At 37.7% G+C, this 25906-nt stretch overlaps 1 protein-coding gene and 1 pseudogene across 1 annotated transcript in view; both read left to right on the top strand.

Moving 5' to 3' along the window:
- Window positions 1–19230, top strand: part of LOC126583452 (TMV resistance protein N-like) — a 121840-nt gene extending 102610 nt beyond the window's left edge. The window contains exons 11-14 of the mRNA XM_050247804.1: window positions 2357–2641; window positions 2764–2929; window positions 17828–18228; window positions 18303–19230. Of these exons, the coding sequence (XP_050103761.1) occupies window positions 2357–2641; window positions 2764–2929; window positions 17828–18228; window positions 18303–18899 (1449 nt within the window). The 3' untranslated portion in view covers window positions 18900–19230. The remainder of the gene's footprint in view (window positions 1–2356; window positions 2642–2763; window positions 2930–17827; window positions 18229–18302) is intronic.
- A 3766-nt stretch (window positions 19231–22996) lies between these two features.
- Window positions 22997–25477, top strand: LOC126583475 (uncharacterized; annotated as a pseudogene).
- The last annotated feature ends 429 nt before the right edge of the window (window positions 25478–25906 follow it).

Below are 25906 nucleotides of genomic sequence, written 5' to 3'. Positions count from 1 at the left end.
ATATTTATCCTTCTCCTTACCATAACTTCCACTACTTCCATAGATTTTCCCGTTAAGGTTCCTATATTCCACGTTCCTAAACGCATTCTACTCTCTTGAACTCTACCCTTCTGTCCTAGCTTCTTCACCCTCCCCCGTCCAATGGAATCAAAGTACTTCTTTTGTGTGTCCCGTGTAAAGTTGATAGGAGCATATGCTCCTAAACAACTTTGAGTGGAGTCGTTCAAAAAGAAGTTTCTATGGCCCCCTTGCTCATTTAACACTGCATCCGGGTGCCTATGGAGATACAGCGACCCTTGCTCACTTATCACTGTGCTCGGGCCACACAGCGCGCCACTTACGGGTGACGCCCTAGCTTTAGCGCGATTTCGTTATGGATTCATTTTCATAAGGATTCGACGTAACTGTGTAGTGCCGACTGTCGACTACCTGACGCCCTCCCCCTCCTCCTTTACCCGGGCTTGGGACCGGCAATGTAAGATAAACTTACACAGGCGGAGTTATTTCACTAATTAACCAAAATTAAGAAATTATAATTAAGGCATTGAATATGATTTTATATGTTAGAAGAAAAATTGGATCATTGGTCCCTGAACTATGATAGAATTGTAATTTTGGTCACTGCATAAAAATTTATTAGAATTGGTATATGAATTTTATAAATGGTAGAGCATTTGCATATGAATTGCCGTCAAAACTAAGGAAGTGAAATGCAGGGTACAATGCTTCGTTTTTTATGGGTGTGTGAAGAACAAATGCTCCACACTTTATCAAATTAAAATACCAATTGTAATGGATTCTTAATTATATAACTGAAAGCTACAATGGTGTAATAGTCCAATGACCAATGATCTAATCTATTCACATTATAATTGAAGATTAAATACGTTGTTGAATTGAGCTCAGTAAATCACAATTTATTCAAACCTGTTTCAATATGTAAATATATAGTCATGATGAATAAGGCATTAGTATGGCTCTTGTAATTTGGAATTTCTACTTGTAGGCGCGAAGGAGTGTTTATTGAGAAAATTATTGGGGACATCAAGGGACGATTGACCCCCAGAGACTTCAAAAATGCCAAGCACTCAGTTGGAATAGCTCTTCGCGTGAAAGAATTCAACACTAAATACTTAGACGTTGGAGGTTCACCTGATGTTCAAATAATTGGAATTTGGGGTACAGGCGGTATAGGTAAAACAACGTTTGCCAAAGAGATTTGTAGCAAATATAGTCACAGTTTCAGCAGTCAATGTTACCTTGAAGAGGTGAGGAGTAACAAGAAAAATATGGTTAGTCTCCAAGAACAACTTCTTCGAGATATTTTGAAACGGCTTGACATTAAGGTAAGCAGTGTTGCCGAAGGAACCAAGGAGATAGAGAAAAGACTTGGAAGCATGAAGGTACTTGTCGTGGTTGATGACATAGATGATGCGGACCAATTAGATAAATTGGCAATAGCACATGACTCGTTTGGTCCAGGGAGCAGAGTTATTATAACGACAAGAGATGAACAAGTGCTGAATATACAAAAGGTGGATAAAAGATATAAAGCACAAGGAATGACTGATGACGAAGCTCTTAAGCTTCTTAGTTGGCATGCCTTTGGAAATGATTGTCCAGATAAAGAATATATTGAGCTCGCAAGAGATGTTATTGATTATTGTGGAGGATTGCCCCTAGCTCTTGAAGTTGTTGGCTACAAAAAAGAGTAAAAGCATATGGAAAAGTACATTGGATAAATTGAGAAATATTCCAGATGGAAAAATTCATGAAACGCTTAAATTAAGTTACGATGGGCTACGTGATGATCATGTGAAGGGTGTATTCCTTGACATATCTTGTTTCTTTATTGGATGGAGTAAAATTTTTGTCACGGCAATATTGGATGGTTGTAGTAGTTTTTCTGTAGAAGCAGAAATTATCACACTTTACGAACGATGTCTCTTATATATTGATGAAGAGGGATACTTGAGGATGCATGATTTGATTCGAGATATGGGAAGAGAAATTGTGCGGGCAGAATCTCTTGTGGAATTGGGAAAACGTAGCCGATTGTGGCATAGTGAAGATGCAAAAAACGTGCTCATGAACGAATCAGTAAGTACTTTTGCAATAAAAAGATGTTATGTTAAGTACATGTAAAGAAAGAGAAGTGTATACACATATCCGCATATATATAATGTATGCCTATATTTGAAGAAAAAGAAGAAAAGGCTTTCATCCACTGTAAATTGAAAGAGAAAATACATAATTAATTATGTTGTATGCCCTACCATTCTAGTAGCTCATTCATCCAATTCACGGCTCTGCTTCGTGTGAATATTATCATTTTTTTTTTTTATATCTCTAACAGGGAACAGAAGCAGTTGAAGGACTAAACTTAAGGTTGCCAGAAGATTCTGATGACGAGGAAAGCTTCAGTACAGAAGCGTTTAAGAAGATGCGGCGTCTGAAATTTATCCGGCTGGAAATTGTAAAGCTGACTGGAAGCTACAAACATCTTTCCAAGGAGTTAAGATTGTTGGTTTGGGATGGATTTCCCCTTGAAGCCATACCAGCAGATTTTGATCAACGAAACCTAGTTTTTATTGACCTGAGAAATAGCAAGCTTGTACGAGTTTGGGATGATTCAGACCTGGTACGATATAATTATCAATGTCCTTGTAAATATCAACATCGGTCATCGGCATGCATTCTCTCTTTTATTTATTTATATTTTTATTATTGTTTTCACTTTTTGAGTAACAGTTGCCTAAGAAGTTGCCTAAGATGTTGAAGTGTCTCATTCTTAAAGACTGCCATAACCTGACTGAATTACTAGACTTTTCAAAACTCCCACATCTCGAGGAATTGAACCTCAGTGGCTGTAAGGGTTTGTGTAGGGGTTACCATTTTTTACTACAACTGAAGATGATTGAGGCATTAGGTCTCAGCGACTGCAATATAACAGATGGTGCCCTTCTCGAAATAATTGGGAGTCTATCTTCTTTAAAATATTTAGTTCTATATGGGAATGGTTTTAATAGGCTGCCCAATCTCAATGGCCTTTCTCAGCTTCAGGAATTACATCTAAATCATTGCACAAACCTTGAGGCAATCCCAGATTTGCCGAACAGTTTGCTTCTACTGGAAGCGAATTACTGCACTGCACTGGAAATAACGTCCGACTTTTCAGAGATGTCGAAAATGAGGAAATTGGAACTGAAAGACTGCCGCAAACTCAAAGATATTCCAAACTTGGAGAACTCATTGGACTACATGGAATCAATTCACATGGAAGGGTGTACCAGTCTCACTGATACTTTTAAGGAGAACCTCCAAAACGGTACTCTCTCTCTCTTTCTCTCTCTCTCTCTCTCTCTCTCTCTCGTATTGTTGCTTATACTAACTTTGCACCCCATGGTGTAGAAAAATGCATTTGGTGGAATTTTTCTCTTTGGAAATGATATTCCTAACTGGTTAGCCTATGTCGCAAGAGAGGATGAAACTGTCAAATTCGAAGTGCCGCCAAGTATTGATTATATAGGAGGGTTGGCTTTGGGCATCGTTTATTCTTCGGACAACTCTGACTGTACTGGGATTCTAACCATTGGTGTTGTTAATCGTACCCAGCGAACTAACTTTCGCGTCTGGGCAATGAAGGCCACCGTAACTGCTTCCCATGAATATTATCTTTGGTTGGGAAATCTTTCAAACAAGAAGCTCAATCTGAAAAGCGGTGACATGGTTCTTGTAAAAGCAGAATTTTCTGGACTAGATAATACAATTATTAAGGTGAACAAAACAGGAGTGGATATTGTAAAATGGGATTTGTCTGATGGTCGTACTAATTGGTACGACTATGAGACTATGTCATATGAGTCTGATGAAGACACTAAGGACGATACGCAGTTGAGCAATCGCCAAGTTTTCCTCTGCTACAAGACCCCCGAGGCTTGGCCATGGCGCATCAAAGGCTCTGAGTCCGATCCACTCCCTAAGTTCTTTGCATCCGCTCTCAAAGCTCGCAAGAACGACATCACCGTTAAGGTCCCTTTTCCAGCTCAATTCGTCAGCATTTCCGATTATTTTTTCTTACCGTGTCTTAGTTCCTGGAGCTACTAAGTTATGGTGTTGAGCTGAATTGACTCCGTTACTCACTTTTTTCTTGGTTTTTGATAGACGTTGCTGACAGTAATTGAAGGACGCGAAGGAACTGAGTTTTCCAATGGCGATGTGTTGATTTTCCCACAAATGATCAAATACAGGTAAATTCGTGTTGATTTCTTGAGGTTTTTGTTCTGTAGTTGCTTTAATTTTAATCTGAATTTATAGGATTTAGATAATTAACCAGTGAGTGGTTAATTTTAATCTGATTCATAATGATGAACTGAAACCGCATTTGAGTATTTCTTAACAATACAACAGTAATAAGAATAAGGACATTAAGCAAGCTTGAGAGGTAAGGAAGAGAACAATAATGTCGCACTGGAGTAATCTGAAGCAATAACTTATAATAACCATTCAAGATGGCACATAAAAGCTTAGCTTGGTGGATGAAAAAAGTTCAAATGGTGGTTAGATTATGGAATACTGAGACTGTTGTCTTACCTATAGCTACATTGAAGAATACCATGTAAAATTGCTTACAACGGAGAGATTAAAACATGAGCCAACCCACGTTCCCACCTGGACGTTAACAATTCTCTGTTCAAGCAGAGAAACAATCAAAACATACTGATGCGCCAACAAAATGCTACATTAGTAAGAATACTCCACTTGAGACAAAATCTAGAGCTGTTATTGGCATTTAGAAAACTAAGTCGTAATACTGTTATTCAAAAACCACCCGAGTGCTATTCAAAAACTGAGTCATATACTATTAAAACTAAGTCGTAAACTATTGAAACGAATTATTTCCTTACTACAACCAACACTTCCAATATCAAAAGAGAAATAACAGTATACGATTAGCAGAAAAGTGCCACATTACATACCATCAAAAGCCAGCAACTAATTCCTGATATCAATTGCTGGAGGAAAAAACCTTGCCTGATGCAAAACAACAATTATATCGAAAAAGTAAGTTCGTTTTTGTTATATTATGACTGATTGTTTATGTAAAAATGCTTCAGACATAACCTTCCCTATCTGAAACTAAGCAAAAATCGAGATGGATTCCATTTCAGGGGACATTTAGAGATCCCATATTTGAGACTCTACACTAAAATCAATTCCAATGAAATTTTCTGTGCATTTGAAACTACTTTATCTCATCCTCACTAAATCTGCCAGCACTGCATACTCTCTCGAAGAGTTCTCACCCAGCCGTGTACTCCATCACAATGGCTAGATGAGGTGGTGTGAGCAGAACCAGCGAGAAAGACACCGCACTACTCTCAAGTCTTAAACACAAACCTCTTTATCAATTATCACAAATAAGCCACTCTAAAGACTATTTCCACTTCACAGTAAAAACAAAGTGCAAGAAGTATAGCTCATATTTTTAGCAGAGTTATTTTGACAACAATTCTGCAAGTGGTGGATTTCTGTTAGTCCTACTGCATCCCAGGCTCAAAGTTTTAACCATCCCCCGTACCAGTTTGAGCACACCAAAGGCCAAATTTAGCATGTTCTGTCTTCATCCACCCACCATCAGCAGATACTTATACAAAATTCAAACAGAACTTGCCGAATTCATTCTTAAAAAACAAAATGAAAATAGTTTATAAAATAGTTTATGATCACTGACCTCTTCGAATCAAACGATATTCGGTCCATTCGGATGCAGTGATCTGTGGTTCATGATTTCCCTTTGAACATGTTCATCTATCTGCATCACCAAAAAAAAAAATACAAAGTTTAAAGGATAAGAAATAAAGAAAATTCAGAAAAAAGGGACGATATAAGAGTCGAAGAAGACAGAACCGAAACATCTCGCTGCCTCTCTGCACGATCTCCTTGAAGAGATCCTGACGCCCCCCCCCCCACCACAACCCCCAACCCCCAACCACTGAATTGCAGAACACAAACGCCCAAAATGGTGGCCGTTGGATTAGGACTGAAGGGGGCAAAATAGTTATTGGATCTTTCGGTGAAACCCAGCCCAAAACGCTTGAGAGCTGCACCCTGTGCCCAAATGCAGCAGCCCAACCCAGTTGTTAAGCACGGCCCACACTAGCGCACACAATGGCAAACCGTAATTAATTCATAATCAAGGGCCCATTCCATAACCAAGATGAGCAGTGCAATTTATTTTCCTAGTTTTGACTGAAGTAATTTCTGTTTCGACTTCTCTTTTGATTACGAAATTGTGCTAAATGTCATGAACTAAGTAGATAATTAGATATGTGTTATCTTCTGAAATTAGTACTAGAAATTTAATTTAATGACTCAATTTAAGACTAATTCCTTGCCTTATAAGGAATTAAAGAGTGTTAGGTTATTGTTTCCTGTAAATTCCTTTTTGTGATTTTGGGATTGTTTTTGTTTCTTGATCAAAGGGGTTTGAAAGAGTCGGATGTGGACAACTTTGTTGATGATGTCCTTGTGAATGACAAGCCATGGGCTTCCAGAGTGCAAGAGCCGTTGACTGGCTCCCATGTATTTGTATGTGCACAAGGTAGTCGAGAGGAATGGAATCATGATAGTGCACGTGTTCTCATTTATAAGTTCAAAGAGGAGGTTGAGCTGCGAGGATTGACGAATCAGGTATTTGTTGCTGCTTGCTTTCACACTGGAGGCCACAATGGAAACATGATTATCTATAGCTCAGGTTCAGATGGAAGCATAACAGGCCATTGGTAATATTCGGATCATAACAATTTAAAATTTTGTTGTATTGGGATCAATGGAATTTGAATAAAATGTATTATTAATTGCAGGTATGGCGACGTCACTCCTGATGATGTGCCGGAATTGCTTGATGAGCATATTGGGAAGGGAAAGATTATAAAACGACTGTGGAGGTTTGTACGTTTTTGGTTTTGCCTATCTTTGGATGAAATTTTCACTGGACGGAAGCTTGTGTTGTCGTAGTTTTCAATTGCTGATTATGTCTAGTCTTGTATGATAGATTAATTGATATAGAGTTACATTAACATGGAGGAACTTTTGTGGAGAAAGCACAAAAGAATTGGATATAACTGCATTACCCTGTATATGTTTTTATTTGTAATGTGGTTGTGATTTGTTTATTAAGCTTGATCATACATGTTCTTACTCAATTGATATTGACGAAACTTAGAGTTGAATCTTTAAATAGTTGAACACGAAATTCAATTTCATTTGTTACAGGGGCCAAATGGGAGCATCTTCTGATGAAGCTGAAGAAATCAATGACCGGGAGCTTCCAAATGGAGAAGAAAATAAGAAAATTGAGGAGAAGCCACAAGAAAATGGCAATCAGATTCACCAAGAAAAGGGCAATCAAATTGAGAATAATGAGAACTTTTCAGGTTGTTGCCAGGGTGCTAATAGTGATGGATTTACATGTTGCGAAGAAGTAAGTTTGGAGGAGAACGGTGGAAGTGAGGAAAAAAAGCCGAAAGAAACCAGGGAGTCGTGTGCCAGGAAGGATGCCTTACGGAAGCTGTCAAGCTTGATTGGAGCAGTGGCAATAGTAGTTGTGGCCTATTGCTTTTATAGAAGGTTAGGCAGAAAAGTACTCTAATCCATGTCGGGTTTTGCCACAGGTGTCGAGGCCCTATTTTCTTTTTCATTTTTTCTTTGTAGAAAGATGTTATGAGGTCAATTAAATTATCCTCCGAACCATGCTCTTATATGAAAGGAGAAGTCTAATAAACTGTTGAATGGTTTTATCTTGATTGGGATTTCTTATGAGACTACTTGCTAAAGGTTGATGTGGTATTTTCTAAGCTCCTATGATTGTTTTCGATTTGGATGCTGGACTTATATTTCAACCGCCAATTCTGTCAAAATTTATGGTAATTTTTGTGTAACAAATCTCAATTTTGTTGTTTATGAATTTCGAAAGAGAGAAAACGGCATTGTTATCCTCATCGTTTGTTCAATAAACGAGATATTTGTCTATGCGCTAACATCTTAATCTGCTTGAACTATTTTTTAGATGTACACCATTGTTGTCACGAGTTTTACCTTCATTCTAGAGTAGTTTTTTTTTTTCCTTATTATGGTTCTCAAACACAATCAAATATGGTACTTCAATTATATCCGTTAACTCAATTTATTGTTCTGTTGAATATAGAGGGCATAGCAAGGATTTTGTACATCCACCTCTTTTTTTTTCTTCCATTTTTTAGGTTGTGGATAAATTTTAAGTTTATCAGCTCTACTTGAAAAAAAAAAAAAACAAATGAAGTTGATGAAAAAGATACAAAAAAAAAAAGTCACGCTATAGCGAGTTTGAAGATCATATAACATATGCATCGATAATACTACCAATTCACAAGAGTCATAATTCTCCCAGATGAGTTTTTATGTTTTGTTGCATGATACTCTCTCTCTCTCTCTCTGTCTCTCTCTCTCTCTCTCTCTCTCTCGCTCTGCCCTTCTCGTATTGTTTGCTTATACAAACTTTGCACGCCGTGTTGTAGAAATGGAAGGTGGGGGATGTATTTGGTGAAATTTGTCGCTCTTGAAATGTTATTCCTTAATCGTTAACCTATGTCGTGAGAGAGGAAGAAAATGTCAAATTTGAAGTGCCGCCAAGTTTTGATTATATAGGAGGGTTGGCTGTGTGCATCGTTTATTCTTCGGACCATCCCAGTGTAGTGGGTCTCTATGCCTCGATGTGGTTACCCAGAGAACTTATTTTTCCATCTGGTGAATGGATGCCACCATAACTGATTCCCATGAAGATTATCTTTGGCTGGGAAGTCTTTCAAACAGGAAGCTCAATCTGAAAAGGGGGGACAAGGTTCGTAAGGTGAAGAAAACAGGAGTGAATTTTGTAGGATGGGAACATTGTTTACCTTCAGAAATAAAAAATGTGAACTATGAGCGTGTACCATTAGAGTGAGATGATGATACTGATGAGGCAGACTATTAGACTATACCATATGAGTTTGATGACGACACCCACAATGGTACAGAGTTAAGAGATCACTCATCTGATGAGGTCTGCAAAACATTAAGGTTTGATCTTAATATTGAAAGCTTTGACGATGAAGAAACAACAGTGAATTGAAGGAAAGCACAGTAAAGAGACAGACTTGTAAGGAAGGTACGTAGACATTTACTACAAACTGCTAAGGAACTGATGCAATTATGAAGCATGAAGCAACTTGTTAATAAATCTTACCCAATCAGGTCATATTTCCCTATCTTTTTCCTCTGTAAAGACCATGAAAACGTGATTTTACGTCTCAATTTCATTGCTTCTAATAGTAATATTGGAGGTTGGGCCGAGCCATGCTCGCTAGTTTGGGGTCTGTTTAAGATTGCTCATATGGCTCAAGGCATCGGTTCGTGGAGAAGCATATACGCCACTTCTTTTTCTTTTCGGGAAGCATCCTTAAGTGGTTTTTTTAGGTAGTACTTGAATTTCTAATGAAAATTTCATTGTGGTTAATAGAAGCACATCTAGCTGAAGTGCTTTCTAGAGAAGTAATGACAACGAGCCCTTAATTAAAGATATAAGTAACTTATTTTCTTATCAAATCAGTGACATTAGATAAATTTACAAGTGTGTGTCTTACACGTCTTAGATACTTATCTAAGGGGGTGGCTTGAGTGTTCTATAACCCACCTCATTTCAAGGAAATTTCTCTCTTCACCTTTCATACATGTAAGTGTTCTTGCCTGTTACGTGTGGAAGAGGCAATCGTGGAGCGACAAGAAAACACATTTTTCTCCGCAACCGGAACAAGCTAGCAGCGGTTTTGACAGAACCCGCCTTTGCATAGAGATTCACCAATGCATTAGCTAAAGATACATCATAGTTGGATCCGTTCCAAACAGCAATACCGTGCAGATAACTTACTAGTCTAAAATAAAAACTGAGCACAAGCAGAAATAGATTACACTCGAAAAAATGCCCACGAGTTGCCAAGGGAACCAGTTGTTTCAGACGTAATAAGATGAATAAAACACATTTAAGTTGAATAAATTCAACACAATTATGAACAAAGGGATACATGAGTTAATGAGGTCAATAAGATAAGCAGTTTTGCTTTTGTATACATTCAATTGAGTTGGCATATAAACACATTGTACAACGAGTGGGAAGAAACTGAAAGTTTTTTCTTAGAAAGAGATGGTTTCCAAAAAAGTTTTGTTTCCTTAAGAAACAGAAGAAACATTTAATTCACACATATAATATGTGTCCTGCAATGTAGGCAGCCATTTCAACAGTCAATTGAACAAAAACATAGTTGTTTAACTAAAAACTGCATGATGAAATGGATTCATGGTTTTCATGCATGAAACAACCCTATATTATTCCATAAGTCAACTTAATATCATTCCACAAAGTGAAATTATAATGCTTACTTGTCGCAAAGAGGGCAATGCCACAATGAAGGCTTATGACAAAATTTAGTAACCTGTAGCATTCATTGCACTTTGTAGCCGATATGATTTTGCCTATCTGATGGCATCTGCCAACACAAAAAAGGCCACAAAAGGGATGCCAAGTCTACTTTGATTCTTATGACATGCGATAAATAGAACAGATAGATGATGTTTTCCAAATCAATAACATACCAAGAAATGTAAAGGAGGCAACACCGTAGCTTACTAATTCAAAAGATTAAATGAACTATAAATGGACCAGTGGTTAATCGAACAAATTCAATACTACTGAATCACATTCTAATTTTAAGCTAAGCACTATATTGCCAAGAAAAGTGCCCATATTGCTGTGAATGTAAGAAAAATGAGTTAGCACCATCCACTGCTCATTTCGCTAAATGAAACACCTAGAATCTATTCATTTCAAGTAAAAATCCAAAACAAGGAGATGGAGATATCGGATGTTGAAAAGTGATTAAATTGCCATCTTAACAATCGATTTAACCTATATAAACCTACAGGTATCAAATTCGATCTTAGAAAAAAATAAAGCTGCTGATGAGATAATTGATTCCTGGTGTGAGTCATCACTTCTACTTTTTATGGCAATGATTACTTAAAAGTTCTCATGCATACTCAATTGATCAATAATATCGACAATAAATCCATCATTTCAGAAGGGTCATTACTAAACATCTACTAATCTATAGTTACTTATAGTTTGATAAATGGAAGCCTGAGGCTTAACAAATTTGTAGAAGTTCAGTAATGACCCTCCTGAAGCTCTTTATCAATATCTATGTATGTGAAGTTAAAAAAGGCATGAAGAAACTGGAGTCAAGACACAATTAATTTTAATTTAAGAATTTGAACAATGAACCTTGAATTAGTACACTTGGTGATTTGAACATAAACTCTTAACTACATTGAAAGTCATGATATCAAAGCAATGATGAAACTTCTTCACATGATATCATTTTGAACCATACCAAAGCATGCGAATTCTTTGTGATTTTGTTAAGAGTAAATGTTCATTTTCTATGTTGTATATATCCATGTACCAACTTCAAATCTACTAATTTTTGAGCGAAAGAGATATAATTACAACATTTTTCTATGCATGACCATAATAACTATGACACATGAATAGTTTTGACCTTAAACAAAAGAAAATGCTTAGGAAAATCAAATTTAATAGAGGTCCATACCTGTAGCAGGGAAAAGAATGGATGTATACCTTCCCCTTTCTTTTTTGGTCTGAATGTATCCCTTCCCTTTAAAGGTTGCACTTGCTCAAGAAGTAAACTCATTATGAAGAAAGTATATTCATAAATTAGTTTAAAAAAAATTAAAGTAAATTATGCATCACGATTTGGACTTACTTTTCTGGCAACTTCTTGCAGTGAAGAGAGCCGGATGGAATAATCTATCAGCTGGGTGAAAAGGATTTAGAGACCCTACCTCCTCCATTTTCTGAGAGAGAAGCCCTCCTCAGGCAGCATCTCCTCATTTCCATGGCCTAAGGTGGAGCAACCGTCACCCTCTCCCTCACCGACGGCTTCCCTGCCTCCCATGCAACCACCGTTGCAAAATCTACAACATAGATATCCCAAATTGAGGAATGTTATCCTCAAATGTCCTTCGAAAGATATGCAAAATGAAGAACAATGGACCTAGCGGGCAAAGAAGCTGATTGGTGTTCATAAATATTTTTTTTTTTAAGTTTTAATTACCTTGTATCTGACATGAGGTTCAGAACTCTCTTCAATTTCTTTTGGTTCTGGTTTGGCTTCAGGCTTAGCCTCCATTGTTGCCATTGACAGAAGACGGGTTCTTAGGATAGAAGTGGACATGAATGGAGCATGATATGATCTAATTATGAAAACATATACTAATCAAACTCTAAAATTTAAAGTGCATGAACGAATTTATCCAAGTATTGAAACAAGAAACTCATAATATTTGATTAATATCAAATTAGGGTTAACTGGAAATTGTAGATTTATGGAATCAATTATAAGAACATAAACAAATAAAACTAGATTGAAAGTAGGTGTAATATTCATGATAAAATAATGAATTAAAATTAATGATGCTGATATTCGATTGAAAATATGTTTATTGAAAATCAAGAAAAACTTACAAACGTTTCGTCTATTGACGATTTAAGAACTGGACTTGGAGCTCGCAGGCATCCTTGATAATAAAATGCAAGTGTTTCAAAATGAAATACAAATGTTTAATAAAATTAAAAGACTCTGTTCTTGATGAATACGCAGAGTTTCTTCCCCCAAGAAGCTCCCCCTCCTCTGAGCTACCGCCTTTCTTTTAAAGAGAGAGGAGAATTCAATCAGATTCGGGAATCCCGCTTGCCATGTGCTACTGCTGTAAAGAGGACGAAAGCAGAAGATGCTGTCCGGACTGTAGAATCACGAGAGTGGATGAAATGATGGATGAATAGTAAAAGTGATTTTACTATTCATGAATAGTAACTGGTCTGCTACTGTAGTTTTGCCCGAAATGATTGCTGCTACTGCTGCTTTCACTTGCAGCTGACATTGTCTTTAACTGCTGCTACTGCGGCTATTTACAAAATACAAAGTATTCTACTGAGAGTTCATACAGATAACTAATAATTCCCTATTGGGATACAATCTATTACATTTTCAAATAAAAACTCAAAACTCGTAAGGGTCCTGAGAATCAGGCGGGAAAATATTTCCTTGTGAAGCTACTGCGCACTGGGATGAAGCATCTGAAGAATGGTCGGAGTCCGAACTGTCTTCATTTTCCTCTTGCAACTCTTTCATAAGGATTTTGGCTAGAGCCTTCAGCTTTGAAGTCTTCTTCTTTTTCGAACTGCTTGAGGATTTGGATGATTTGGCATTGCCTTTGAGGGAGGAAGAAGGACTAATGTCTGATAATGATTCAATTTCTTCCTTGGTTGGTTCAGGCAGGGCTTCAGCAGATGGGGCTACGACTGCAGGTATTGGAGAGGTTTCCGCGAGGAAATCTTTGAGCACAACTTCAATGATCTTCTGGTAGTTGAATTTATCCCACCACTTGATCATCCATTGTCGGAGGACTTGATTGGATTCAATCTTGTAGTTCCAGCGGAGGATCCAGGGGACCTTGTATTTTGCCATGAATAGGGCGAACAAAGAGATTCCTTCATCAAAATGTGTTCTATCGAATTTCTTTTGGAAGATGCCTGATAAGACTTGTTTGAAATCATCCGGCATGAGATCGGAGATAAGGCCATGATTCGACCACCATCTAGGGAGCCATGCAGGAAAATTTAATCTAAAGCTTCGATCAAAGGTTATAAACCATGAATGACTAAAATCTTCTGATTGGTGCAGGAAAATATTAGTCCATGCTTGAATGTAATCAAAATAAGTATAATGGTTTGAATGGCTAGGGAAGGTACTACCCTTAAATGGTTTGGGTTGAAAGAGAGGTATTCCCCATTCTGATTCTATCAGGAATTTATTAATGGTAAGGGAATGGTACAGGATTCTATTCTGGTTACCCGAGGTTTTATCGAAAATCGGTTTTATGGTAATGGATGAAGTCTCATTGAGTATAGTGGTATAGTACTTGAGGGTTTTGTGGAATTCACTTGGTTGGAAATGAGAATTGACTGGAAACATCTTTTTGGCTATGACCTCTGGTGTTTTCAAGTGTTTGTAGCTGAGGGGGATACTGAAGAGATACTCTTTGGAAGGTTTAATAACATAAGGAGATGTTTTGGTATAGCTTACTGAGGGAGATGGCGATTGCCTGTAGGTAGAAGAGAAAGGATCATACTGGTTTACTAACGCTGTTTGGTAGTTTGGTCGGATACTTCCTAGGGTTGATCCTAATGGAGTAAATCGATTGGTAATGGCTAAGGCTGAGGAACCGGGAATAGGTTCCTGTTTTGGTGGTGGTAATGAGGCAGGAAGCCTCCTTTGTTGGCTACTGCCTTGTGAATAAGCTGGGTTTTTATTAGACATTCTTCCCCTGCAAAAATTCTCTGGTTAGGAAATCTGGAATGCAGTTATGGCTGCCTTTAATGTATTCAATTTCAAAATCAAAGATTGATAATATGGCTTGCCATCGTGCAAAAATTTGTTTTGATGCAATGTTTTGAACATCTTTTTGTAAAACATGTTTTGCAGATTTGCAATCGACTCTAACAAGAAATTTTTGATTTAATAAATCGTCTTGAAATTTACTAATGCATAATACTATAGATAATATTTCTTTCTTAATAGTACTATAATTAAGTTGAGTAGGATTCCATACACCTGAATGGAAACGGACAATGGTTGTAGCAAAGTGTTGTCTTTGTGTTTGTTTGCACGTAAATATGTATGCTTTCTATGCATGAAAAAGGTCTTCTTTATGTTTTCCATTTGCATTCTTCACGTGAAGGTGGCGTGTGGAATGATAAAGGAAAAGCAAGGTTTGCTTTTTACTTTGGAGACATAATCATCATGGAAGCCTTAATAGCTGGGGGATGAAAATGATGGCCTTTATTTAAATGCAAGGAATTGCTTGCATTGGATATAAAAGGAATGCTTTCCGAGTGTGAAGAAAAAGAAGGAGTGCATACGGAAAACACAGAGGGAAAAGAAAATAGAGTGAGAGTGAGAAACTCTTGGGGAGAGTGAGGCTCTTGGAAAAATTCTGTGAGTGTACAAGAGATTGGGGTTTGGGTTATGTCAATTTAACTCATGTATATTTTGTACTAGTTATTCTCATAGTGAAGAGCAATATCTCTCCGGGGACGTAGGCAGGTTTTTGCCGAACCTCGTAATTCTCTTGGTGTCTTTATTTCTTGTATTTTAAATTGTTCAACTGTGGGTTTATAAGTTGGTGAGATAACAGGCCAAAGCACAACAATTGGTATCAGAGCTTTGTTGGAAGCTTTGGTTCATTGACGGTCCAGATTTGTTATTCACCATGATGACTACAAACATGTCATTTTCAGTTGAGAAGTTTAATGGGAAAGGCAGTTTTACTCTTTGGCAGATGAGAGTAAAGGATGTCTTGACTCAACAAGGCTTGGCTAGAGCTTTGAAGGGAAAAGATGGGAAGCCTCAAGAAATGACAGATGACCAGTGGGAGGAGCTGGAGGCGCGTTGTGTTAGCACGATTCGACACTGTATAGCTGATAACATTATCAATAATGTTATGGATGAAGATTCTGCGCCTGCACTTTGGGAGAAGTTGGAAAAACTCTATATTGCTAAGAGTTTGACCAACAAGTTGCATTTGAAGCGGAAACTGTACAAGCTGAAGATGGATGAAGGCGGGAATCTCATGGACCACATGAATGAGTTCAACGGATACTTGGATCAATTGAGGAAAGTTGATGTCAAGGTTGAGGAAGAAGACAAAGCCCTCTTACTTCTTACCTCACTTCCAGATTCGTATGAAAATCTTGTGACAACCTTACTGCATGGAAAAGATACAGTAAGTTTGGAGCAGGTGCAAGCTTCTTTGGTGTCTTATGATACACAAAAGAAGAAGACCATTGTTGATGGTGGGCACGACACTGCTTTATCTGTTCAAGGTTGGAATCGTGGAAGAAAATTGGGAGAAGGATCTGAGAGAGACAACAGGTTCAAATCCGGTTCCGGAGGCAAGGGTCTACAATGCTACAACTGTAAAGAATTCGGGCATAAAAAGATAAATTGTCCTTTGAGAAAAAGAAAGGATGATCTTGGTCCGAGTAGTAGCAATTTTGTGGCAGAAGACTTCGAGTATGCCCTCTAGGTACTCGAAGCAACACTTCTCTTGGTGATGTTTAGTCTCGAGTGTTGCAAAGGATTTGCAGCAGGTGGAGCTATGGGATTCACAGGTGATGAGATGGTCCTGAAGGAAGAGAAGTGTGAGGAATATTTGTCTGGCTCGACGGGTGTTGCTGGAAATGGGTGCACTGACAAGTTTCCAGGTTGACAATGAAGAGGAGGAAAACCTGCTGGAGGAGACGAGGATATGTCGAGATCCTGTCTGAAGCTAAATGGTGTTTTTTAGCTTGCAGCAGCTGCACATGCATTGGCAGTGACTGAATCGGAACAGGACCAACGAGGTTGATTCAGGGTGTGTATGCTGATACGTAAGGCCAATGAGCTTTGGTGATGGGTGCAAGGATTTTTGCATGGTGTATTCGCCAAGGTGGAGATTGTTGTGATTGGCTCATAGTTTGAGTTGGCAACAATTTTGATAGTTTAGCTTTATGTGCTACAGGGAAATGGCTGTAGCAAAGTGTTGTCTTTGTGTTTGTTTGCACGTAAATATGTATGTTTTCTATGCATGAAAAAGGTCTTCTTTATGTTTTCCATTTGCATTCTTCACGTGAAGGTGGCGTGTGGAATGATAAAGGAAAAGCAAGGTTTGCTTTTTACTTTGGAGACATAATCATCATGGAAGCCTTAATAGCTGGGGGATGAAAATGATGGCCTTTATTTAAATGCAAGGAATTGCTTGCATTGGATATAAAAGGAATGCTTTCCGAGTGTGAAGAAAAAGAAGGAGTGCATACGGAAAACACAGAGGGAAAAGAAAATAGAGTGAGAGTGAGAAACTCTTGGGGAGAGTGAGGCTCTTGGAAAAATTCTGTGAGTGTACAAGAGATTGGGGTTTGGGTTATGTCAATTTAACTCATGTATATTTTGTACTAGTTATTCTCATAGTGAAGAGCAATATCTCTCCGGGGACGTAGGCAGGTTTTTGCCGAACCTCGTAATTCTCTTGGTGTCTTTATTTCTTGTATTTTAAATTGTTCAACTGTGGGTTTATAAGTTGGTGAGATAACATGCCAAAGCACAACAAAGCATTTAAGAATATGCGGCATCTGAAATTTCTCATATTCAATTATGTAAAGGTCACTGGAAGCTACCGTCATCTTTCCAAGGAGTTAAGATTGTTGTGTTGGCATGGATTTCCTCTAGAGGTCATACCCGAAGATTTTGATTTACGAAACTTAGTTTATATTGACTTGAGCTACAGCAAGCTTGTACGAGTTTGGGAGGATTCAGACCGGGTACGATTCATATAATTGTCGTAACCTCAACCAAATTATTAATCGTTTCCTCCTCTGAGTTTTGTAATTACCAACATCAGTCGACAGTCATGCTTTCTCTCTAATTTATCTGGATTTTGATTTATTTGTTTTCTCTTTTTGTCCAACAGTTGCCGGAGAAGTTGAAGGTTCTTACTCTCGATCATTCCTGTAACCTGAGTCAATTACCAGACTTCTCGAAACTCCCAAATCTCGAGGAATTGAACCTCAAAGGATGTAAGGGTGTGTCTGGGGGTTACCATTCCTTAGCACAACTGAAGATGCTTGATTATTTAGATCTCAGCGACTGCAATATAACGGATGATGCAATTCTTGAAAACCTTGGAAGTATTCTATCTTCTTTAAGGAGTTTAATACTAGATGGAAATGGTTTTAATCGGCTGCCCATCCTCAGTGGCCTTTCCCAGCTTGAGTTATTAAGTTTAAATCATTGCACAAACCTTCAGGCAATCCCGAATTTGCCGACGAGTTTGATTACACTGGAAGCGAATTACTGCACTGCACTGGAAACGATGACCGACTTTTCAGAGATGTTCAATATGAAGGAATTGCAACTGAAAGACTGCCTCAAACTCAAAGATATTCCAATCTTGGATAAGTCATTGTACAACATGCATACCATTCACATGGAAGGGTGCACCAGTCTCACTGATACTTTTAAAGAGAACCTCCTAGTGGTATGGGACTCTCTCTCTCTCTCTCTCTGCTGTTCGTATTGTTGCTCATACTAACTTTGCATACCGTGTTGTAGAAAAGGAACGTGAATGAATTTGGTGGAATTTTTCTCTCTGGAAATGATATTCCTTACTGGTTAGCATATGCCGTCAGTGAGGATGAAACTGTCAAATTTGAAGTACCTGAAACTGTCAAATATGAACCGCCGCCAAGTATTGAGTTTATTATACTACGGTTTGCTGAGAGCTTCTTTACTTCTTCGTCAAGTATTGATTATATAGGAATAGGAGGGCTGGCCGTGTGCATCGTTTATTCTTCAGACCACTCCAACTGTACTGGGTCTCTATGCATTGTTGTTGTTAATCGTACCCAGCGAACTCATTTTTGCATTTGGCGAACGGATGCCACTGTAATTGCTTCCCATGAAGATTATCTTTGGCTGGGAAGTCTTTCAAATAGGAAGCTCAATCTGAAAGGTGGCGACAAGGTTTGTGTCCGTGCAGAATTTTATGGAACAGAGGAGGATCATCAAATTAAGGTGAAGAAAACAGGAGTGGATTTTATAGAATGGGAACGTGATTTACCTTCAGGAATGGAAGATGTGGACTATGAGCGTGTACCATATGAGTCTGATGATGATACTGATGAGGAGGACTATCAGACTATGCCATAGTTAAGCGATCACTCATCTGATGAGGTCCGACATTGTAAAAGATTAAGGTTTCATCTCAATATTGAAAGCTTTGACGATGAAGAAACAACTGGGAGTTGAATGAAAGTGCAGTAAAGAGAATTGTGGGGAAGTTACGTAGACATTTACTACAAACTTGTGTACAAGTCTTACCCAATCAGGTCATTTTTTTTCCTGATCTTTTTTCCTCTCTGAAGCCCATGGCAGCATGTTTTTACGTCTCTCTGTTTGTAGAGAAATTTTTAGTTGTGACGGGAACATAAGTGATACACCACGTATTTTAATAAGAATTGTGGGAAATTTTATTTTTTAAGTTATTAACTTTTTAGCACACATATCCTACTATTTATTTAGTGATACGTGGTGTACCACCTTGTGTACCGGTCACACTGAAAATTCTCTCCTTGTTTGTAAGAGAAATATTTGAGGTTGGGGCATGTTTTTACGTCTCACTGTTTGTTCATATGGCCTAAAGAAGCGTTTTAGGAAGAAGCATACTCCTTTTTTTTTGGGGAATTTTAATGAAAAGGCCTTCTTCAAACTTTTTATTAATAAAATCGAATTGTTATTAGCATTTCAAAAATCTTATTTACACTTCTCATAAGTGTATTTTTTTTTCTAATTATAAAAAATTTAAAATGCCAAATGAGATTTTTAGAATACTAATAACAATTTTTTAATAAGAAACCATTTAATAATTTTACTTAATAAAAAGATTTAAACATTAATGAAACTGACAAAAACTAAAAGGAATAACCCAAACAATAAAGCCCCACGTGCAAAGTAAGAAATTCCTTTTCCATCCATACCCCTGATTTCCGTCAGCCCCCTTAGGTTAGAATAAACTTTTGTTTATTTACAAATATGCCATTGCCTCATTAAAGCCAAAACCACATGAAAATTTAAAATAAAGTTAACATTTTCTAGAGGATTCCTCATTAAAAAAAACATATTCTAGAGGATACCAGTTAACCCCAAACATAATTAATTATCTCCAATTCATCACCTCTCAATCAAATAAATTGAAAAATTAAATTCCAAAAATCACTTCAAAATAATGAACTTTAAATTTAAAAGGAGACGTGTAATTTTATCGAGTGTATCACATTGATCATTCACTTGTATAATCTAAACTTCTAGAACGAAAACAAGTTCTGAATTAAGCTACTCACCTGTTAACTGAAACGAATCGAATAATTGTTTTTCTCTGGAATTGTTGAACAAAATATTCTACGAGGACGAGGAAGCCTGCAACAACCTGGGAAATTTAGGAACCCCAATCACGTGATGAGCATGTTATCAATCATGCTGCAATTATCTATTTTGTAATGCATTTAAAACTTCTTCCCCTTTGCAAATTCAATAGAAGGGTAAATAGCCAAAATGATCTCTGAGATTTGCATAACTCATCATTTTGGTTTCTGAGATTTCAAATCAATAAAAGTGGTCCCTGAGATTGTCCATCATCCATCATTTTAGTTAGGAGTGGATTTTTTTGCCAAATTGCCAACCGTGCCATACCGATTTTGTGCCAAATTTTCGTACCAATCGGTAATGGTACGGTATTGTACCGTACCAAAATTTCATGGTACGGTATTGGTAATGGATACCATTACCACGGTATTACCGTACCATACCGAAAATACAATATAATATATAATTTATAAATTATATAATAGATAATTATATAACACATATTTATAATATTATGATAATTTGAAAATAAAACCCTACTTATATTAGCATTGTTGTTGGTGACTTTGATCTCTTGAAATTGTGGAAATCAAACACAAAAGAGTTCCTAATTCTTTCACAAATAGCCAAAATATCTTTGTAACCCCCACTTCTACTTTTGCTAGTGAAAATGCATTTAGCCTAGGGAGGAGGGTTGTTGACCCTTTAGGGTATCATTTTCTCCTAAAATAATGGAGGCACTAGTGCATACTAGTGGTTGGCTTAGGGCAGATGAAGTAAACTTCTACAAGGAACCAACAGAAGATATGCTTCAATTTTACAAGGAAATGGAAGAAGAGAAAACAACAAAGATATGCTTTAATTTTTTTAGTAAATTTGTTATTAAATGGTTTTCAACTTTAATTCTTCTTGCTATTGATTAATATGTTTTCTTTGTTTGTAATGTAGGCTTGACACAAACTCAATCTTCTACAAGTTCAATGCCTCTTCCAAAAGCTTCGACATCTTAAGCTTGAATAACTGATCAATGAATTCTCCTTTTTGAAGTTTACTTCCAATTTTCATTTGGTTTGAAACTTTAATTTCTATTTGGATTGTTAACTTCTATTTGTTTTGATTCGTAACTTCTATTTGGATTGTAAGCTTAATTTTCATGATGAATCTTGATACATCATTTAAATTATTATGTATGTGAATTGTGAATAATGAATAATAGATGAATTTAATCTATAATGTATGAGATAAAGGTATAAAAAAAAGTTTTGCCCTTGAATTGGGTTAAAAAAACAAAAACAGATTTTGTCCCAAAACAAAATGGCAATTACCATTGCCATGCCATGCCAACCGAACTTTTGGTAATACCGAACTTTGGTATACCGAAAGTTTGGTACGGTAATGGTAATAAATTTTACCAAACTGAAAGTTTGGTATGGTAATTGGTACAAGGGGTTTGGTACGATAATTGTACCGAATCCACCCCTAATTTTAGTCATTCCGTTAAAAACTCCAACAAGCCTCCAACTGATTCATGTGGGTGCTACATGTACACAATGGTTCCCTTCCATTGCAAGCATTACAATCTGGTAGTTCCTTAGATTTGGGGAAATTCAATTGCATTGAAAATTTTAGGAATGAAGTTGAGGATCTTTCATTTTCTACCAAGTACGCTTCCTTGATGTTTATGAATGCCTACTTCGAAAAACCCGATTATGTATCGTCCGCCTTTCGGCCTTACATTGTTCGGAGCAGTCGAGTAGGTCCGGCGAACAAGACGTTTTTCGATTAGGGTTGTAATTTGACACTGCTAAGTACAATTTATTTCCTCACTCTCAACATAATTAATTGAAAGACCAACATAAGCAACACAAAGATGTATGAGCTGAAATGAATTTTGTATGCCTCTTTCCTTACGCATACACTCTCTACACTCCTTATTTAAATGCCATTCCGTTTATTTTTCGTTGGAAAAAGATACTTTATTCAACTGAAACAGAGTAATACAATAGATTATTAAAGCGGTTCATTTCAAGCTCAAACATGAAAAATCAAGAACAAAAACGTTACCTTAAAAAACAATCGTTGTTTGAAATCTACATTCTTTTATATTAAATTGTAGGGATATGCTATTTACACGTTCTTTTTACGTTTCACACATATCCCTCTCAATTTTCAACTATCAAATTGAAGAATATGTGCAAAATGAAAATAGTTGTGTGAATATCACCGTATTAAATTGTATCATTAATTCATTGACAAAAGTATATTTAATATTAGTCCACAAAAAAAACAAATGAAATCAAATATTACACGTCATTGACAAGAAATAAATAAATGAGCGAAACAAGACTTCCAGAACTTGTCCACGTCGGGCTAAGGCTGACGGCTTGACTTAATCAACAAAGTGACCGGCCTGTTTCTTGACAGAATGTAAAGGCCGAATCACAGGTCGCCACATCACCAAGTTTAAGGGATTTTCCAATTTCACCCCATTCAGTTCCCCCCTAGTCCAACACATTGGTGCCCCATTGGGTGATATATACATACGCGCTTGTACCCCACTTCCCGGGTATAGAGAGTGGTCCTCCTCCGTTTGTAGGACCTTCCATTTTTGCGTGCACGAATTATCTTTTAGCTTCCGTCCAATATGATCGGAGATATTAAAAGAGGAATTCGGATTCTTTTTTGTGAGGATTCTGAGAATTTTTAATTGTGTTTGATTATCGTATTAATTGTATGGTCAATTTTCTTCAGATATTGTTTGTGTTTAATTTTAAATAATAAATTTAAAGTAATTTATAACCGTCTGATTTACAATGAATGAATACGATACACAAACTATGAAATCCTTACAAAGAAGATCCAAATAAAATCCTTATTCTCAAAAAAGAGGTATATACATGAACTACAAATCAAACCCCACGCGCCCAATCCCACGCGTCCCGACTCCGATCTTCAGAAACCCCATCGTGCGCCGTATGTGTTGCGCACGCACCTACACCCACACCCACACCCACACCGCGGTTCCCTTCTCAGCCTCCCAAACAACAACGCTCTTTCTCTCTCATCTTTTCCCTCTCATCGTTTTCAACTTCTTCAACCCCTGGTAAACCCCTCGCTCCTCTCCGAGCCCTAGCAATGGTCTCCGATGACCTCGACGTCGCCGTTCCCGCCACCGAAGACGAGAGGTTCGGTTTCAAGAGATTGGAGATGTTCAAGGAAAAACTTGCTGGCACTGTCAACGCCTACGACCGCCACGTCTTACTCTGCTACAAGACCCCCGAGGCCTGGCCGTCGTGCGTCGAAGGCTCTGAGTCCGTTCTGCTCCCAAAGTTCTTCGCCTCCGCTCTCAAAGCTCGCAAGAACGACATCGCCGTTAAGGTCCGTTTCGCAGCTCAACTCGTCGGCGTTTCGGATCGCTTTTCTTGCCGTTTCTTATTTACTAGAGCTACTGAGTTCTGGTGTTGAGCTGAGTTGACTCCATTACTCACTTTTTTCTTGGTTTTTGATAGACCTGACAGTAATTAAAGGACGCGAAGGAACTGAGTTTTCCGACGGCGAAGTGTTGATTTTCCCACAAATGATCAAATACAGGTAAAGATGTTTTTGTTCTGTAGTTGCTTAATTTTAACCGAAATTTATAGGATTTAGATAATTAACCAGTGAGTGGTGTTTTGATTCTTCAGATTTGCTTTATTTGACTAGGAGATTTCGATGATTGCTAACTAGAGATAGAGTTTATGATTTTCCCATTTCAATTTACGAAGTCTCGAATTTAGCTAATTTAGTGTGTTTTGGAATAGTTTTAGTGTTGATACCTTGAAATTTTCCTTGTTTACTCTGAGGCTGTGTGCCGGTAACATGGCTTGGTTTCTAACCAATTGATGTCCTTGTGAACGACAAACCATGGGCTTCCGTAGTGCAAGAGGCGTTGACTGGCTCCCATGTATTTGTATGTGCACATGGAAGTCGAGATAAAAGATGTGGAGTTTGTGGACCTATTCTCATTGATAAGTTCAAAGAGGAGGCTGAGCTGCGAGGATTGACAAATCAGGTATTTGTTACTGCTTGCTCTCACATTGGAGGCCACAAGTATGCTGGAAACTTGATTGTCTACAGCCCAGGTTCAGATGGAAGCATAACAGGCCATTGGTAATATCTGGATCATAACAATTTAAAATTTATTGTATTGGGATAGATGAAGGAATTTGAATATTATGGTATTAATAATTGCAGGTATGGCTACGTCACTCCTGAGGATGTGCCGGAATTGCTTGATTAGCATATTGGGAAGGGAGAGATCATAGAACGACTTTGGAGGATTGTGTGTTTTCGGTTTTGCCAACTGTCTGCTGATGAAAAGTTCACTGGAAGTGAAGCTTCTGTTGTCATATTTTCCTATTGCTGATTACTTATAATGTTTGAAGATAGATTATTGATATGGAGTTACATTAACATTGAGGAACCAAATCAAACAACTCGTGTGAACCAAATCAAACAACTTTTTTTTTTATAGATAAACCAAACCAAAGGTGGTTTTGGGGAAGGGGGGACGGGGTCAAGTAGGCACTGTTGTCAAATTGTTTATTAAGCTTGATCATACATGTCCTTACTCGATTGCTATTGATGAAACGTAGAGTTGAATCTTTAAATGGCTGAACTCGAAATTCAATTTCATTCCTTACAGGGGCCAAATGGGAGCATCTTCGGATGAAGCTGAAAAAATTAATGACCAGAAGCTTCCAAATGGAGGAGAAAGTAAGAAAATGGAGGAGAAGCCCTAAGAAAACGGCAATCAGATTCAGAATAATGAGAACTTTTCAGGCTGTTGCCGGGGTGCTAATAGTAATGGATTTACATGCTGCAAAGAAGTAAGTTTAGAGCAGAACAATGGAAGTGAGGAAAAGAAGGTGAAAGAAACCAGAGAGTCGTGTGCCAGGAAGGATGCCTTAGGGAAGCTGTCAAGCTTGATCGGGAACTGGGAGCAAAGCGATGTTCTCGCAGCTGCTGCCATGGTTGGAGCTGTGGCAACAGTGGCTGTGGCCTATAGCTTTTACATAAGGTCAGGCTGAAACGTACTCTAATCCATGTCGGGTTTTGCCATGGGTGTAGAGGCCCTATTTTCTTCTTTTTTTTCTTTGTAGAAAGGTGTTATAACGTCAATTAAATAAGCTCTTATATGAAAGGAGAATATGGTAGCTACACTATACGTTCTTTTTCGGAGGGTTTGATGAATTCCCGAAGCTAATCCATATATAGTTACAAAAGTATTCACTGTTCCTTTATGTTGTTGATTGCTTACACAACTGAAATCTGTTGTTCCAACACACCGTTGAATGGTTTTATCTTGATAGTGGGATTTGTTGTGAGACTGCTTGCCAAATGTTGGTGTGGTATTTTCTAAGCTCTTGTGATTATTTTCGATTTGCCTGTTGGGACTTTTAATTCAAGCGTCGATTCTGCATTGTTGTCCTCCTCGTTTGTTCAATAAACAAGATGAACGGCTGTTCCAACATCTTAATCTGCTTGGCAAAGCTCAGAGTTTGGTCGAGATTATCGTCCACTGCTGATCTTTGCAAGCTTCTCCTCTACCAGTCTCAATGCCGTTGTACTCACCCCGTCAACTTTTTCTCCTTCTGCATCAACTTCCTGCATAATTGGAACAGTCTCAATGCCGTTGTACTCACCCCATAAACTTATTCCTTGACTGCTTGTTTCTCGAACCATAATTGGAACAGTCTCTCAAAAAGAAACAGCAACTTCCATGCCGCAGTTTTAGCATTGAAAACACTACGCCC

The sequence above is a fragment of the Malus sylvestris genome, chromosome 9 (assembly GCF_916048215.2).
Source record: "Malus sylvestris chromosome 9, drMalSylv7.2, whole genome shotgun sequence".
In the NCBI taxonomy this organism is placed as follows: domain Eukaryota; kingdom Viridiplantae; phylum Streptophyta; class Magnoliopsida; order Rosales; family Rosaceae; genus Malus; species Malus sylvestris.
This window is presented reverse-complemented; position numbering and strand designations above follow the sequence as displayed.